Here is a 17,787-nt window from a genome sequence, read left to right on the forward strand (position 1 = left end):
TACTGCCTTACACACAGTTGTAACTAGCAGTTGAATTAGTGTTGGCTATATTTACCATAGCTCTAAGGGTAGGAAACTGGTTCTCCATAAAAGGTTGGAGGTTCAAATCTACCCACAGGCACCTCAGAAGAAAGGTCTGGCAATCTATTTCCAAAAAAATCAGCCATTTAAAACTCTACGGAGCACAGTTCTATTCTGATACACATGAGGTCACCACGAAATGGAGTCAACACCAAGGCAACTAGTTTTTTATTTCTATTTCTAATTAATTAAGATACAGTATGTGGTCCACAGACCCATGCAGCCTTAGTCTTCTTAAATAAGTTATCTGCCTCCAGTGAAGCATAGATACATTTGCTTGCTCTTTGAATTCATAGGTTTGTCTTTTTTTTCTGGCGAGATTTCTCTCCTCTTGAATTTAGCTGAACAGTGAGAAATGAGAATAATAGCCCCACCCAGACTAACTAAAAGGATAATAGTTAACATGTACTATACACCACTATGTATAGTATATAGTACTATCAATAGTAGAAGCCCTGGTGGCACAGTGATTAAGCACTCAGCTGCTAACCAAAAGGTCGGCAGTTCTAACCCACCAGCTGCTCCATGGGAGAAAATATGGCAGTCTGCTTCCGTAAAGACTCACAGTCTTGGAAACCCTATGGGGCAGTTCTCTGCCCTATAGGGTCACTATAAGTCACAATCAACTCAACAGCAATGGGTTTACTATCAATAATAAAAAAAAGCACTTACTATATACCACGTGCTGTTTTAAAACTTTCATATATATTAGCTGATCCAATCCTCATAATAATGCAATAAGGTTGTTACTATTATCATCATCCCCATTTTCTAGGATGAAGAAACTGATTTGTAGAATGCTTAAGTGACAAGTTCAAAAGCCACACAGTTAGCAAGTGGCAGAGCCAAGATTTGTTCCCATGCAGTCTTGTTTCATTGTCCACGGTGTTGACCACCACACTCCTCTGTGGGGTTACATCCCCACAGCAGTCACACTTAGGATATTTTATTTGAACCAGTAAGTAATTGAAACTAAATGCTTGGACCATCACTCCCTACAAATGCCACCCTCGAGTTGAATACTCTAAATTCACCATCTAAAAAACTCAGCCAAATAGTTTCAAAGAGCAAAATCTCAATTTTTATGTTGCCATTCTATTGGCTCCCTTCTAACTTTTCCAAATATATGCTATCTGTATCTTTTAATGATCCCCATCTTAAATGTTGAGATTCCCCACTTTGAGTATTTGGTCCTATTCTCAATCTGTACTCTTCCTCAGTGTCTGCATTAACACAAAGAACACCCACAGTCATTTAGAATGTGCTGATGACTTCCAGCCTGAGTGTCTCCTTCAAATCTCAACTGCCCTCTAAGATATGTTCACCCAGAATCCTCTCAGATACCTCAAACTTAATATTTTCAAAGCAGAATTCATTATTTCCATACCTGCACATACACACACAACATACATACATGCACACCTGGGTTTTGCAGTTGGACAGAGTCTAAATCATGGTTCTGCCACTTACCCTTTTTGTAGTTTCAAGTGAATTAGTTAACTTCTCCAAGCTTTAGTTTTTTCAACTCTACAGTGAGAAAAATGTCACCTATCTCCTAGAATTGTTGAAAGGATAAAAGTAGATGAACTACATAAACCCCTAGTCTGTCTGGTACAAAGTATGTGCCCCTAATTGATACCTATCATTGATGTTGTTGTCTGTGGTTAATATACTAGCTTTACTGCCTTGTTAACGGCATCACCATCATCTGCTTTCCCAAGCCAGAAAACTCTGTATTATTCTCAACAGCCTCCTCACTCTTACTTATCTCATGAAACCATGCCAGCTCTCTCTCAGCCATGTCCTTTGAACATGCATGGCTCTTTTCCCCAACACAGTTTACATTTCTCACAGCTCAGCTAGTACAACAGCCTCGAAATGTCACTTCTGGTAACATTTCCTACCCCTTCAGTGAACTCTCCTCACTACCCTGAGATCTATATTCTAGGGGGAAAAAAAAAATCCGTGTCCAGAGTTTGTTCATTCTTTCATACCCACCATCAGCCAGACACAACTGGTTGCATTCAAAGCCCCTCACCCTGATCTAAACTTGCCTTTCCAGCCTCATAACTAGCGGGGTGCTGGTCAGTTTTTACCAGCTGACCCTTGGAGCAGGAGAGAAGTTGGGGGAGTAGCCCTGATTGGTAGTATTTGCCAGTGTCTACAGTAAGTATAAATACTCTCACCATGGATGATTTCAAGCTAACAATATGACATCAACTGACTTGAAAATACCTGAAAGTGTAACATTCCACTCTCATGATCCAAAAAGAGCCAGCTCTAGCACACCACTGCCCCTAACCTGCCCTTTTTCCCTCCAACCCTAAGCTCCAGGTTTGCTGGCCTCCAAACCATTGCCAGGTCCAATCAGGCTCTTCCATGATTCTGGGCTTGCACACGTGCTCATATCTCTACCCATAATGATGTACCTGCTGAGTGCCCCTCTACACACCCTTCTGCCCTTCTACCTTTATTTATCCTTCATGAGCCAACAAAAGGTCACTTTGGATGGCTTGCCTGACTTTCTCAAGGAGGGGTCAGTTACCCACTCCTCCCATAACATTTTGTTTAGCTTTTTCTTTAGCAATGACACCCATTCTGTGCTGTTGTAATGTATTTTTTATGTACGCTGTTTCTATATCTGTTTGTGAAGCCATAGTACCCAGCCTGGCGCAGAGCCTGTTCAATGAATAGCTGATGAATGAATGATTTGAAAGATTATATCCTAACTGAGAAAACTGACTTCCTCATCAAGCCTACACAATACATCTTCAGTTAAATTCGGCCATTTAACATGATATGCTCAAGCTAAAGTATAAAATGATAAAAACATAAAATATGAAATGCTAGTGAGTGCACCTGAAAATACAGATATGTATAGATATCTATTACAACTGCTAAGATGTTTCATAATGTAGAAAAATCTTTCCCTTTGCATTTAATCTTCGTGCAATTGATCGATTGACTGACTGATTGGACCTTTTTGGCTCAAATTTTGAGCACAGTGTTCTGAGTCATCCTGCTACATAGCTCAGTGCTATGATAAAGATTAGCTGTAAGTGAGTAAAAAAAAAAAAATTTTTTTACCTTCTTTAAAATCTGTATTTCTTCTGGGGCACCTGATCCCAAATTTTTGTGAAAGATACCGATGGCTGGGTTTACCAATAAGGTAAAGTTCATCACTGAAAATCCATAACTCTGAGAGACCAGGCTATGAAGCCAAACTGAACTGTGACTCCTTGCTCTGCCCTCTCCGTCTCCTTATTACACAGACTCACTTAATAAACTGTATCCCAGGGGAAAGCTAAGGTGTGCATGATTACCTTGTCTACAGCTGTGAGTAGTTTGTATCTGTATGCACATCAGAGAAGGCACAGCCGCCAAATGCAGAACCCATCTGGGGGGAAGATTGTGACCAGCAGAAATGCAGCCACTTAGCTCTTCACAATTCTCATCTGCTTCCACGTTCGTAGCGTTTAGCTTATGTGACCTGTAAAAGATTAATGCCAAAGTCAAGCTGTTGTATTAAATTTTGGTAAATGTGTATGCTCTCAGACACAGTGTCATGGTTAAAAAAAAAAGTTCACTTTTCTAGTATTTTAGTATATTTGTGTTTTACTTTGAAACTTTCAAACAACCTTGAAGTCTGTAATCTCAGCTTTATTTTTCCATAAACATATACTTTCCCTGATGGTGTTTGTTTGCTTACCTTTAAAACTGATCAGCTGGTTTAATTAATTGTCCAAGGTTTCTCTAAAACAATGTCCTGGTTCTTCTGTATAACTGTACCATACCATACGCTGTTGTTATCGCTTCACCAGATTTTTTACCATGAGTTGTTTAAAAACTATAATCTCTTTGAGGGTGGAAAAAAATGAACTGTGGCTGAAAAGACAGTTATGCTGAAAGATAAACAGCAATATTATCAAAATGGGTGCAATTCTTGCTTGCTTAATGAGTACAACATATAGCCTTGCAATATATACACAACGAGAAAAAAAGGCTTTATAACATATCAAGTATGGCACATTATTTCAGGCATGGCTGTATAGGATACGTATCTAAGCTGAGAGTACAGATAACAAAATATAAGTGCTTTGCCTGTCTAAACATGTTAAATAAATGACCATGTGCTATCGCATTCCAATACATTAGAAGATACACTTGCATAGTTAATTTTCTTTTTAATGCACCACACATGATCATTTGAAGTGCAGAGCTAGAGTGTATCTTAGTGTTTGAAGGAAGGGTTCTTTTCATTTAAACAAATCTTTATTTAAATAAGCCTTTTTGAAAAGAATCCTTGGCATATCTTCTTTTCAGGAAGTTCCATCAGGGTAAATGGCGATAAAGAAGCTACATTATAAAGAATACAACATGAGTAAAGATCACTCAGAACCACCCCCCCCCCCAAAAAAAAGGGCGACAGGTATAAGGAGAGTAGAACTACCTGGAATTTCATTTTAACTTTTTTGATTGTAGGAGCTTTTGTTTACTTGGTTTAGAGTTGTGGGGATCTGGTATTGATTGAACAAAAATATTTTAGGAAGAAAGAAAGTAAGGGAGAGGGAAGACAAAGCAAGAGAGAGGAGAAAGAAATAACGTTTTTTATAAAGTTCCGAAGGAGTAATTGCAAAGGCTGACCTGAAAAATACCTCTGGTTGTGCCCTTACAATGCTTGGTCATGGGCCTTATACCAATGTAATAGAATGGTTAATGATTCAGGCAAACCCTGGAGGCAAATGGTTGACAAAACTGTACACATTAGTCGCTCGTAAGTCAGTTCTGACATGAGCCAAATACCTCACTTTTTTTTTTTTTTTTTAGTTTTCATTATTATTGCCTTTTATCATCAGTACCTTTATAAATCCGATCAGTGGCATGACTTCTTTTGCTAGACATATCTTTGGGGGCATCAACAGAGCAGGTGTTACAGTGAGAGAAACTTGAACAATTCGGCTTCAAATTGACAACTGATGTTCTTATGGTATAAAATGTTGAATAAGATCACTCTATAGGCCTGGTCTACAATGAAGTTGGCGTCAGTGTTGTAACAGTGAAGTCAGAGTTGTAATGGCTGTCGGGCGTGTGCGCAATTCATTTGTCCTATGTCATTAGAGTTGACTATTGCCCAGCTTTCTATCTGTTACGACTCCCAACACTGATTTCATTGTAGACCAGGCCAAAGCCTGCTATACGGCAGTGTTTCGAACGCTAAATCATAACGCCGAATGTCTGCGAGTGAACACCTGAGAATGATGACATCAGCAAATTATGTGCTGCAACACTGTATGTACTGCATATGTATGTAGTACATGTTGTTTAACTGTACAATGTACTAAAAAATGGGCGGTCGTAAGTGCGGTTCCTCGTAACCCTCATGCATCATAAATCAGGGACTAGCCATATGTGGTTTCTTAGTCTTCTCCTAAGGAGCCCTGGTGGCACAATGATTAAGTGCTTGGCTGCTAACCAAAAGGTTGGCATTTTGAACCCACCCAGTGGCTCCATGGGAGAAAGACCTGGCAATCTGTTCCCATAAAGATTATTGCCTAGAAAACCCTGTTGGGCAGTTCTACTCTGTCACATAGGGTCACTATGAGTTAAAATCAATTCAGTGGCACCTAACAACAATAACGGTCTTCTTCTGCAACTGGCCACTGAACATCTCATCTAATGCAAGGAATACGATTTTGTACACAGGAGAGAGAAGAGGAGTGTAGCTGTTGTCTGGATCAAACACTCCACCTCAGTAGAAACTGATGAGAAAAACATGAGAAGGTGCTATTGCCATCAATCTAGAGTACAGCAGGCTTGAGCATTCTGTATCAGTTCTTTTTCTTTTTCTTCCTAATAGGGGGTCAGCTTTGGTGCACAACTACAAAGGCCATCTCAGAGGGTGAAGAGCTAATTGCCTTTGTGGTGGATTTTGACTCAAGGCTACAAGCTGCCAGTCAGATGACTCTTACAGAAGGGATGTACCCTGCGCGCCTGCTGGACTCCATTCAGCTGCTCCCCCAGCAAGCTGCCATGGCTTCTATTTTGCCTACAGCTATTGTCAATAGTAAGTGCTGAGTACTGTAGCCCAGCTTTGTAGAGGTAATGGGTATTTACAGGACAGGAAAAAAAAAAAATCTACTGACAGGCAACCAGGGGTGGACTTTCTTCTCCAATGTTCTGGTTTTATTTCATTCTTTCTCTAAATTTAAGTGTATGCATAGTGAGAGAGAGAGAGAGATGTCTCATGGGAGTAAAGAAAGAATATTTAAATTCAACAATTTCAGGTTGGATTTTTGAGTGTCATATAAAAATCTGACATTCTAAATTAGTTGAACAATATTTAAGAGTACTTAGCTGTAAGAAGCCCAACAGCTACATTGATGCTTCTGTAGTAGAATAATTGTGATATTCCTTAAGGACTATAGACTTAGATTTTTTATTAAAAAAATACAAAACTAAATCTTGATTAGACTCAGATATTAATGAAGAGGAAATATAGCCAACATTATTGAGAACATCAGTTAATGCCAATATATGCAGATATGTGTATATATATAAATATATAATGTTTTATATGGACACTTTTTAATTTACCCCAGAAAATTTACCTTTGTGATTGTATTTAATTAAAATTAATAGTCTATTCTTTGAACACACAAAGTTATAGTTCTGTTGACAGAAAATCAGTGGTCTGGGTGTCCCAAGGTCTGTTTTTAGACCCATTTCTACCTCTGTCTAGCTCTATGAGAAAATTATGAATAGCAGTCACATCTCAAGCGGTGAATAGATTCTCAAGTTAGTAGGTAAATTAAAAAAATAAAATAAAAAATGTCCCTAGTGAAAATATCCTTGAAAATTCCCAATACCCTGAAGGATGCAGAAGAGATGTCCAGGGACGGCAGTGATGTCTTCATATGAAAAAAATAGAACATTCAAAAATAATTATTTTTGTGCTCTAACAGCAACTTCTGGATTAAAAAAGAAATTCTTAGGTGTATGTGAAAGTAATAAGACACCCAGTACCTCCAATCCAAGCTAATATCATTAGGTTTCCTTAGTGTAAATGTTGGTGCCCTGGTGGTGCAGTAGTTAAAAGCTCAGCTACTAACCAAAAGGTCAGCAGTTCAAATCCACCAGCCGCTCCTTGGAAATCCTATGGGGCAGTTCTCCTCTGTCCTATAGGGTCACTATGAGTCAGAACTGATTCAAAAGCAATGGGTTATGGGTTAATGTAAATGTTAGTTTCTGGTTGTTTTTACTAGATCTTGACTTTGACTTCAACAGTGTTAAAGTTGAAATAATATGGGCCCAATTTGGATTTGAGGCAAAATGATTTTGTTACCAGGGATACCAGGAGTACCTTATATTATTATTGTGAAGTTCTAATGTATAAATGCTAATTCTAATAATATTTGAAAGTATGCCGTTTACTTTCTATATCAAGATAACTATTAATCTCAAAGAGCTCACCACAGATATGTAGAGCCTTTATTTTCATCCTCAAATTAGTTAACTAGTTAAATTTCATCCTGCTTAAATGGACACTTTAATAAAGTACAGTGTGACCCTGTGAATAGTCTAAATCTAATTAACTTGGGCTTAAATAATAAACAGTAGTAGTTTTTAGTAGTAGTAGTATTTAATGTTGAAATTAAATTTTAGTTTTTAATTCTATATTGTACTTGCTATTCTTACTTCCCATTCACTAGAATTTGCTCCATAGTCTTCTCCTTTCCTCCTTTTACACAATCACCCTGAGCCATCTTCTCCACTCTCATGGGTTCCACCACCACCTATAAACTAATAGTTCACAAATCATTGTTGGTGTTGTTCTTAGGTGCCATCCAGTCAGTTCTGACTCATAGCGACCCTGTGTCCAACAGAATGAAACACTGCCCCGTCTTGTGCCATCCTCACAATTGTTATGCTTGAGTCCATTGTTGCAGCCACTGTGTCAATCCATATCGTTGAGGGTTGTCTTGATCACCTAGTGCTGCTATAACAGAAATAACCACAAATGCATGGCTTTAGCAAAGAGAAGTTTATTTTCTCACAGTCCAGTAAGCTAGAAGTCTGAACTCAGGATGCTGGCTCCAAGGGGAAGGCTTTCTCTCTCTGGGCTCCGGAGGAAGGTCCTTGTCATCAGTCTTCCTTTGGTCCGGGAGCATCTCAGAGCAGGAATCTCAGGTCCAAAGGACATGCTGTGCTCCTGGCACTGCTTTCTTGGTGGTATGTGAGGTCCCCATGTCTCTCTGCTCACTTCTCTCTTTTATATCTCAAAAGAGATTGGCTAAGACACTGCTTAATCTTGGAGACCTCATCAATGTAACTGCCACTAATCCATCTTATTATATCATAGTGATAGGATTTACAACATATAGGAAAATCACATAAAATGGTGGACAAGCACACAATAGTGAAAATCATGGCCCAGCTAAGTTGACAGGTATTTTGGGGGACACAATTCAGTCCATGACAAGGTCTTCCTCTTTTTTGCTGACCCTCTACTTTACTAAGCATGATGTTCTTCCCCAGGGACTCATCCCTCCTGATAACGTGTCCAAAGTATGTGAGACCTAGTCTCACCATCCTTGCTTCTAAGGAACATTCTGGTTGTATTTCTCCCAAGACAGGTTTGTTCATTTTTTTAGCAATCCATGGTATATTCAATATTCTTCGCCAACACCACAATTCAAAGGCATCAGTTCTTCTTCAGTCTTCCAAAAAATCATTAGCCCAGATGTTTCTGCTGAGTTTTGCTACCTTCCCTACGGTCCTCTGTATTTTTACACAGATACAAAATCTTACATATCTAATGTGACCAGATGCTCCAGTTTGCCTGGACCAGTCCCAGTCTACAGTGTTAATCCAGCCCTTTGGTTAGTGCCTCCTTTCTCTACAAAAGGGCTGGGCTTGAACAATACATTGTCAGGTTTGGTTACCTGACCCCACACCACACATGTGCCCCAGTCAGAGCTCATCATCTCAACTTCTTCTGTTCCCTGCAGAGATAAATAAAATGGCCACTTACACAGAAGTGCTATCAAGAAGCCTAGGCACCAAGGAGGACCCTTACTAATTGCCCAAGCATCTAATTGCAAAGTAATGGTCATCATGTCCAATCAGTTCTACTTCCTCAATATAATTCCCCACTTGCCATTGAGACATTATGAAAGACTATTTAAGACTAGGCTCCAGTCCCAGTTTAATCACTTAGGTGATTATGGGCAAGCCACTCAACCCCTCTGAGTTTCCTCACTTATAAATGGATGACAGGAGGAAAATGGAAAAATTTTCCCTGAATGAATACATGAGAAGTACATATCAACATGCCACTCAATAAATGTTATATGACTATTAGCTACAATCTCAACTAGCTACCAGCAAGTTGATTCCAAGTCATGGAGACCCCATGTGTGTCAGAGTAGAACTGCGCTCCACAGGGTTTTTAATGGCTGATTTTTCAGAAGCAGATTGCCAGGCCTTTCTACCATGGCACCTCTGGGTGGACTTGAACCTCCACCCTTTGGTTAGTAGCCAAGTGTGTTAACTGTTTGCACCACCCAGGAACTCCAGCTACAATTCAAACCCTGCCATATTTCACTTAGATTACTGCAGTTGCCTCCTGCCAGTCAGAAGTCTTCCTTCCAAATTCCCTACCTCAAAAGTAGACTCCACTGCTATGATTCTAAAATATCTGATTCTGTCACTCCCTTGATTAAAATGATTCAGTGATTCTCCATAATCACTGAGAAAAAAATCCAAGCTTCTTAACAGAGCCTATGAGGTCTTTCATGGTCTACCCCTGCCTTCTCCAGCCTCATCTCACCAGTCCACATCATGCACCATGCTCTGAAGTATGGAATAGCACCCCAATCCTTCATCCAGCTCCCCCTCCCTGGCTTTTCCTAGGCTGTTCCCCTGCTCAGGATAACCTAACCCCTGACTAGCTGAATTTCATTCTTCACAACTCAGTTCAGGCATGTCATCATCTTTCCTATAAACCCTTCTCTGACATCCTGCTCCTTCCAGTCCTCCCACCAGCTCAATAAGTGTCTCTTTTCTGTGCACCAAAGCACCCCAGGTACCTCCATCTGAGTAGTCATCTCACTCTACTGTAATTATCTGACCACTTGATCATTAACCCCTGGAGACTATACGTTCGTTCCTTAAGGACAGCTATTTAGTCTTTTACTTTGTTATACACCCAACCCAGTTTAGGATCTGGTACAGAGTAGGCACTCTGTAATTAATTTATTAGACAAACAAATGATGTCAAGGGTTGGCCTCGGGACTAACTTTAGTTCAGCCATTAGGTCATTACCTTTAAACCAACCAGCTAAACCAATTTACATTGCTATTTATAAATATGTATTTTTTTCTAGGAAACCCTGGTGGCGTAGTGGTTAAATGCTACGGCCACTAACCCGCTAACCAAAGGGTCAGCAGTTTGAATCCTCCAGGTGCTCCTTGGAAACTCTAGGGGGCAGTTCTACCCTGTCCTATAGGGTCGCTATGAGTCGGAATCGACTCGACGGCACTGGGTTTGGTTTTTGGGTTATTTTTTTCTAAATCACAAATACAATTTAAACACGCATATCTTTTGTGCTTTTAATGCTGGAGGCTCCTACCACTTTCTAAAGATTCTGTGAGGAGTTAAATTGTGTTGAGTATAAGGTTTCTTTAAAAGCCTGGTCCTGTCCCGCAGAACACCACCCATGGCTGCACTCACACTGTCTAATTGCCTACTTCAGAGCCTGAGAGCAGACTCGGAGAACAATTGAACTAAATCTGCTTTACCCACGTTGGGCTCCAAATGGGCGGCAGCTAATGTGCCCCTGTGTTTTTACCTGCAGAGGATATATTCCCTTGCAAGTCCTGTGGCATCTGGTACCGGAGTGAGCGGAATCTGCAAGCCCATTTAATGTACTACTGCAGTGGGAGACAACGAGAAGCCGCTCCAGTATCAGAAGAAAATGAAGACAGTGCTCATCAGATTTCCAGCCTTTGCCCCTTTCCTCAGTGCACCAAGAGCTTTTCAAATGCTCGCGCACTAGAAATGCACCTGAATTCACACAGTGGTAAGTGCATCCCTTGTTTCTTCTGTTGCTCCCAGGGACTGATTTTTCTAAACATACATGTATGAAAACCAAAACAAACCCATTGCCATTGGGTCGATTCCAACCCATAACTACCCTATAGGACAGAGTAGAACTGCTCCATAGGGTTTCCAAGGAGTGGCTGGTGGATTTGAACTGCCGACCTTTTGGTTAGCAGATGTAACATGCTGTACCTCTTAACTGCTGCACCACCAGAGCTCCAGACATACATATATATATTCATACATGTATGCATGCATCTATATCTACCTATATCTATATAGATATTCGATTAAAGTCAAATTTTCTGAACCAGCTAGTGTTATCTTGTGTCAGTTAGAATTAGGATAGTCAACTCAAGTGACTGGGGCCCTAATCCTTTCCTAACAACAGTGGTCAGACTGCAGGCCAGATCTTGCTGTTTTTTCAACTAAGGAAAAATGGCATCATTTTTGGAAGAAAAGTTGTAGTGCCCTTTGTACATTGTCATCAATATTCATTGATTTAAGAGTGCAGTGATCTTTGGAAACTGACCACAGTGTTTCCCACATGGTAGCAAGGAAATAGTACATAAAAATAACAATTTGCAATCATTTGGGTAAGTCTAATTAAAATCACACTTGAGAGAAATTAACTTTTAAGTAGAGAGCTATAAATGATCTTGACTTCCAAAGTGTGTATCATAACATCATAACAAAACTTCTGTTAGACTGTTTTAAAATACATTAAGAAACATTAGACTGCAAGCAAAAAAAAAAAATTTTTTTTTTTTTTTAATTAAGTCCACACTTGATACCAAGGTGGCAAGTATTCCCTCCAGTTTTGGAGTTGTAGGCCCAATCTTGTTAGTTTCATCACATAGCATCCTAATTTCCATATCTTTTTTTTTTTTTTTAAACTGAAGTTAATCAAATGTACTCAATTATATCAACTTTACGTATTTTTAGGTACATTCTTGGGTGGGGCAACCCAAGACTTGGAATCACTGTTCTTCTGCAGTATGATACAGGAATTGAAGGACATCTCTGGATGACTTCCTTAGCTGGTTTGACCTAGGTTAAATAGTCAAAAAACTTAAATTAAAAATTCCCTTCTAAACTATGTCCAATCATGTCGGGTGCTAGTCCAGTGCAAGGTTTTGTCTTTGAACTTACAAACTTTGAACTAAAGAGTAGGCAATTTCACATCTGCTCATTCTCTTCCTTTTTCCTACAAATGATTGCCTTCATGTAAGTGCCAAAGCCAGAGAAGCGGGTTGGTTGTCCCAGATGGTGAGTAAAGTCAAGCACAAAGCAAAAAGAACAGAGATGGAGGAGTATTTTCAGTGAAATGGAAAAATGAATATTGGATTAGTAAGGGAGAAAAGGAAGACAGTCCCCTTTTATCACTGTAGGAGTGGGTATCTTTGCCATATGTTCAGCTGATAAGTATAAAAGGCAATTCTCTTTTTAGTCTAGAGTGCAGAGAGGAGAACCAAGCCTGATTTAACCCTATGGCAACAAAAGGGGACCAAAGTTGACCTTAGTAATGCTTCCACACCACAGTCAGTGGTAATATTCAAAATATTTAATAATGGGCTGGAAACAGGAAGTGACCAGTGAGCATGGATCCCGGCCCTAAACAACAGTATTAGTGTCCTGGTACCTACCAGCTGAATATCAGCCCTGAACAGAGAAACCACGTTCAGCAAAACCAAGAATAAAATTCTAGATTCATACCAAAAACAATTAAATGCTTTACAAAATGACTTCTTTTGAATAAAGACCTTAACTAGTATACTGAAAATTATTTGATAATGATAATTCATTATTCTAATGAAAGCCTACTTTCTTCCTAATATAGAGCATAGTGCAAGAGGAAGATTATTGGATTAGAAATGATAAAATCTGAGGTTAGGTATGGTTTCATCACTTAATAACTTTATTACCGTCTTCGATTCCCTTGGACTCTGGGTTTGTTTGCGGAAATGTAAACTGAGGACAGTGACATCCATCCCACTGTAGTGGGATATTAGACATGAAAGTGCTTTGGAAACTGTAAAGTGCTACTACTCTTATCATGCATGACAAAACACATCACAAGAAAAAAGCTAATATCACCGATGAGATTTTAAAGATTCTCAATTCATTCCTGCTGGGTTGAAGACATTAGGTCATTAGTAAAGGTTGTTCTCATCAGAAATGCAGCACACATGTTTCTCAGAAGTCTTGTTTTGTTTGTCTCTATAGGAGTGAAAATGGAAGAATGTCTCCCCCCTGGCGCAAGTCTAAAATGCACCGTTTGTAGCTACACTGCTGACTCTGTGATCAACTTTCACCAACACCTGTTCTCCCATCTCACTCAAGCTGCCTTCCGATGTAATCACTGCCACTTCGGCTTCCAGACTCAGAGGGAGTTATTGCAGCACCAGGAGCTCCATGTCCCTGGCAGCAAAATTCCCAGAGAAAGTGACATGGAACACTCTCCAAGTGGAACTGAAGACAACTTACAGCCATCCGCAGACTTGCTGACCAGAAGCGAACTTCCCCAGAGCCAAAAGCCCATGCAGACTAAAGATGCGAGCTCTGACACAGAGCTGGACAAGTGTGAGAAAAAGACTCCACTGTTTCTCACTAACCAGAGACCTGAGATACAGCCTACGGCAAATAAACAAAGCTTTTCTTATACAAAAATAAAGTCTGAGCCCTCTAGCCCAAGACTCGCCTCCTCTCCAGTTCAGCCTAATATTGGACCTTCTTTCCCTGTGGGCCCTTTTCTATCTCAGTTTGCTTTTCCCCAAGATATCACAATGGTCCCTCAAGCTTCAGAGATCTTAGCCAAGATGTCTGAACTGGTACATCGGCGACTGAGGCATGGAAGTAATAGCTACCCTCCCGTAATTTACAGCCCCTTGATGCCCAAGGGTGCTACTTGTTTTGAGTGTAACATAACATTCAATAATTTGGATAATTATCTAGTGCACAAAAAACATTATTGCAGCAGTCGATGGCAACAGATGGCCAAGTCCCCAGAGTTCCCTGGTATTTCAGAAAAGATGCCTGAGGCCGTGAGTCCCAACACTGGCCAAAACTCCATAAACCTTCTCAACCCAGCTGCTCATGCTGCTGATCCTGAGAACCCACTTCTTCAAACATCCTGCATCAATTCTTCCACTGTTTTAGATTTAATTGGGCCAAATGGGAAGGGCCATGACAAGGACTTTTCCACTCAAGCGAAGAAGCTATCCACCTCCAATAACAACGATGATAAAATTAATGGAAAACCCGTTGATGTGAAAAATCCCAGTCTCCCCTTAGTGGATGGGGAAAGTGACCCAAATAAGACTACCTGTGAAGCTTGCAACATTACCTTCAGCCGGCACGAAACGTACATGGTCCACAAACAGTATTATTGTGCTACTCGTCACGATCCTCCGCTGAAGAGGTCTGCTTCCAACAAAGTGCCTGCCATGCAAAGAACCATGCGCACACGCAAGCGAAGGAAGATGTATGAGATGTGCCTGCCTGAACAGGAACAAAGGCCTCCACTGATCCAACAGAGATTTCTTGATGTAGGCAACCTCAGCAATCCTTGTACCTCCGCTCAAGAACCCACAGAAGTGCTGGGAGAGTGCTACCACCCAAGATGTGATATCTTCCCAGGAATTGTCTCAAAGCACTTGGACACTTCTCTGACCATCAACAAATGTGTTCCAGTTTCCAAATGTGACACTACTCATTCCAGTGTTTCCTGCCTAGAGATGGACGTGCCCATAGATCTCAGCAAAAAGTGTTTATCCCAGTCTGAGCGGACGACCGCGTCTCCCAAAAGGCTGCTGGACTACCATGAGTGCACCGTGTGCAAGATCAGTTTCAATAAGGTAGAAAACTACCTGGCCCACAAGCAGAATTTTTGCCCCGTCACTGCACATCAGCGCAACGACCTGGGCCAACTCGATGGCAAAGTGTTTCCGAATCCAGAAAGTGAACGAAACAGCCCAGATGTCAGCTATGAGAGAAGCATAATAAAATGTGAGAAAAATGGGAATCTGAAGCAGCCTTCCCCCAACGGAAACTTATTTTCATCCCACTTAGCAACCCTGCAAGGCCTGAAAGCCTTTAGTGAAGCCGCTCAGCTCATTGCTACAAAAGAAGAAAACAAACATTTGTTTCTTCCACAATGCCTTTACCCTGGAGCAATAAAGAAAGCAAAAGGAGCCGACCAGCTTTCTCCATATTATGGAATAAAGCCAAGTGATTATATTTCTGGTTCTCTGGTCATTCATAACACTGACATAGATCAAAGCACAAATGCCGAAAACGAATCTTCTAAAGGCCAGGCTTCCTCAAATGGGTGTGCTGTGCAGAAGAAAGATTCTCTGCCATTGTTGCCCAAAAACAGAGGCATGGTAATAGTTAATGGTGGATTGAAACAAGATGAGAGACCTGCCACCAACCCACAGCAAGAGAACATTTCCCAGAATCCTCAGCATGAAGACGGGCACAAATCTCCCTCTAGGATCTCTGAGAACCCGTTAGCTGCAAACGAGAATGTCTCACCAGGAATCGCCTCAGCGGAGGAACAGTTGTCTAGTATAGCAAAAGGTGTGAATGGTTCCACCCAAGCTCCAACCAGTGGGAAATATTGCCGGCTGTGCGATATCCAGTTCAATAACCTTTCGAACTTTATAACTCACAAGAAGTTTTATTGCTCATCACATGCAGCAGAACATGTCAAATGAAATAGCTAAATAAATAAAAAATCAGTCACCTTTGGTACCAGTGTTTAGTATGTTGTTCTACCCGGTCCAGAAAAAAACAAAAGCTGTTTGAATTATATCTGGGCAATCAGGAGATAATTCATTACGGCTGAGCTGAAGACTTAAGGTGTAATTTCATTACAGTCCATTAGTAAAGTGTATTATTGGTGCCATTTTCAAAAAAAAAAAAACCAATTAATTTATTTTACCAGCAGTATTCATAGCTGTGGTTATGTTATTTTTTATTTAAAAACTTTATATTAAAGTCATTTGTAATGTTATTGTATAGTTATTGTGTAGCACATATGGTTTGCACTGTATAGTAGCTTTTAAAGAAAATAGTCACAAACAATACAGAAAAGCATTTTAGAAATAGCTTCAAAAGCACTTGTGTATCTTGATTTTTTCTTATATGCTGTTGCAAATATATGTATATGCTAAAATATAACTTGCGAAGATGTTCTAAATACACATGCTATAAGTTCGCCTTAAGATTTCAGTTCTTGGATAATCAGGCTCCAACTGCACTTTATATTTTAGCAGATACAGTTTCTTAGTCACTAGGCTTTGCATTGGTATGTAGCAGTATGTTTCTGTCCATTTTCTTAACCCTAAACATGTGTGTTAAATGAAGATGGCAATTTTTTTCCTGTATAGTACCTGTATTTTCTTTCACTGATGCAGCTGTCTCAATTTTTAAACCTTTGCTGTTAAATGCAATACTTTATAAAGAATGAACAAAATTACTGGAAGCAGTATTGTAAGTAATGAGGTAGTATTAATCAGTTTTATCTCTTGAAAGGCACAGTCTAAATTGAAACCCTAAACTCAATGCTGCAAGGATGAATTTAATTCATATATAAGATCTATTTAAATATAAGCATAGCAATACTGCACCTGGTGATCACAAAGATAATGTTCTACTTCTGATAGAAATAATTTCTCAACAAATGTTGTTACTATGCATGTATATGGATGGAATAAAATTCCAGATTGTTGGAGAAGCTTGGCATACTTTTTTTTTCTTTAAAATATGAGGGAAATTATATACCTATTCTTTGAGATGAGAATGGGTTCAAAACAGCACTGAGTAGCTGTAGTAACAAGGTGACAAACCACTGAAGGGATAGATTATCTTTAGATGTGCCTAGTTAATATAACTTATTATGTTAAAACAAACTGGAGACTCTAGGCTATGGAACGAGAAGTTATTTATTATAATTATGTATAATAAGCCCCATCTCTCTGTCCTCCACCTACCATCACTGCCATAGCATGATAAAGAGCAATTTCATGAGTGTCTAAATGGCTTATAAAGCCTATACACAAGAGTTAGCTCAAATGTTATTCAAATGTACTGAACTCTTAGATGGAGTTTACCAAAGAGGTTTGCATTTTGAGGAGTGGTGAAATGGTATGATAAAGTGACTCAGATGAATAAAGATGCACAAATATCATGTTTTCAGTTTGCAAAAGCCATTAGATTTCACACATGTCATTTGTACACTCCCAGGATTTGTGCATTAAGGGGGAGTAGACAATGTGGGTCAGATCATGGAGGACACCATGGGCCAGCCAGAGGAGTTGAGAAGTAGGTCAGCAGACAAGATGGGGCCTATTGCCAATCCAGAGAGATTACAGACCACAGCAGTTTTAGAAGCTCGTGATCTGGAAAGACAGCTACGCTGCCTGCGGCTAAGACACACTATTTGCAGATATGTTTTGATGCACTATCGTTTGTCCATATTTGATTTGGTAACATATGAACATATGATGTTTGCCCCAATATATAACATTTTAAAAAATACTGTGTTGTCAAGAACATTTCTTTAGTTGCTTGCTGAGAATAACAATTTTTAAGTTTAAAAT

At 39.8% G+C, this 17,787-nt stretch overlaps 1 protein-coding gene across 1 annotated transcript in view; it reads left to right on the plus strand.

The window, feature by feature from the left end:
* ZFPM2 (zinc finger protein, FOG family member 2) overlaps window positions 1–17,251 on the plus strand; it is a 530,223-nt gene extending 512,972 nt beyond the window's left edge. Inside the window, exons 6-8 of the mRNA XM_010588444.3 lie at window positions 5,939–6,145; window positions 10,938–11,162; window positions 13,409–17,251. Coding sequence (XP_010586746.1) covers window positions 5,939–6,145; window positions 10,938–11,162; window positions 13,409–15,900 — 2,924 coding nt within the window. The 3' untranslated portion in view covers window positions 15,901–17,251. The remainder of the gene's footprint in view (window positions 1–5,938; window positions 6,146–10,937; window positions 11,163–13,408) is intronic.
* The last annotated feature ends 536 nt before the right edge of the window (window positions 17,252–17,787 follow it).

This window comes from Loxodonta africana, chromosome 14 (assembly GCF_030014295.1).
Source record: "Loxodonta africana isolate mLoxAfr1 chromosome 14, mLoxAfr1.hap2, whole genome shotgun sequence".
NCBI lineage: Eukaryota > Metazoa > Chordata > Mammalia > Proboscidea > Elephantidae > Loxodonta > Loxodonta africana.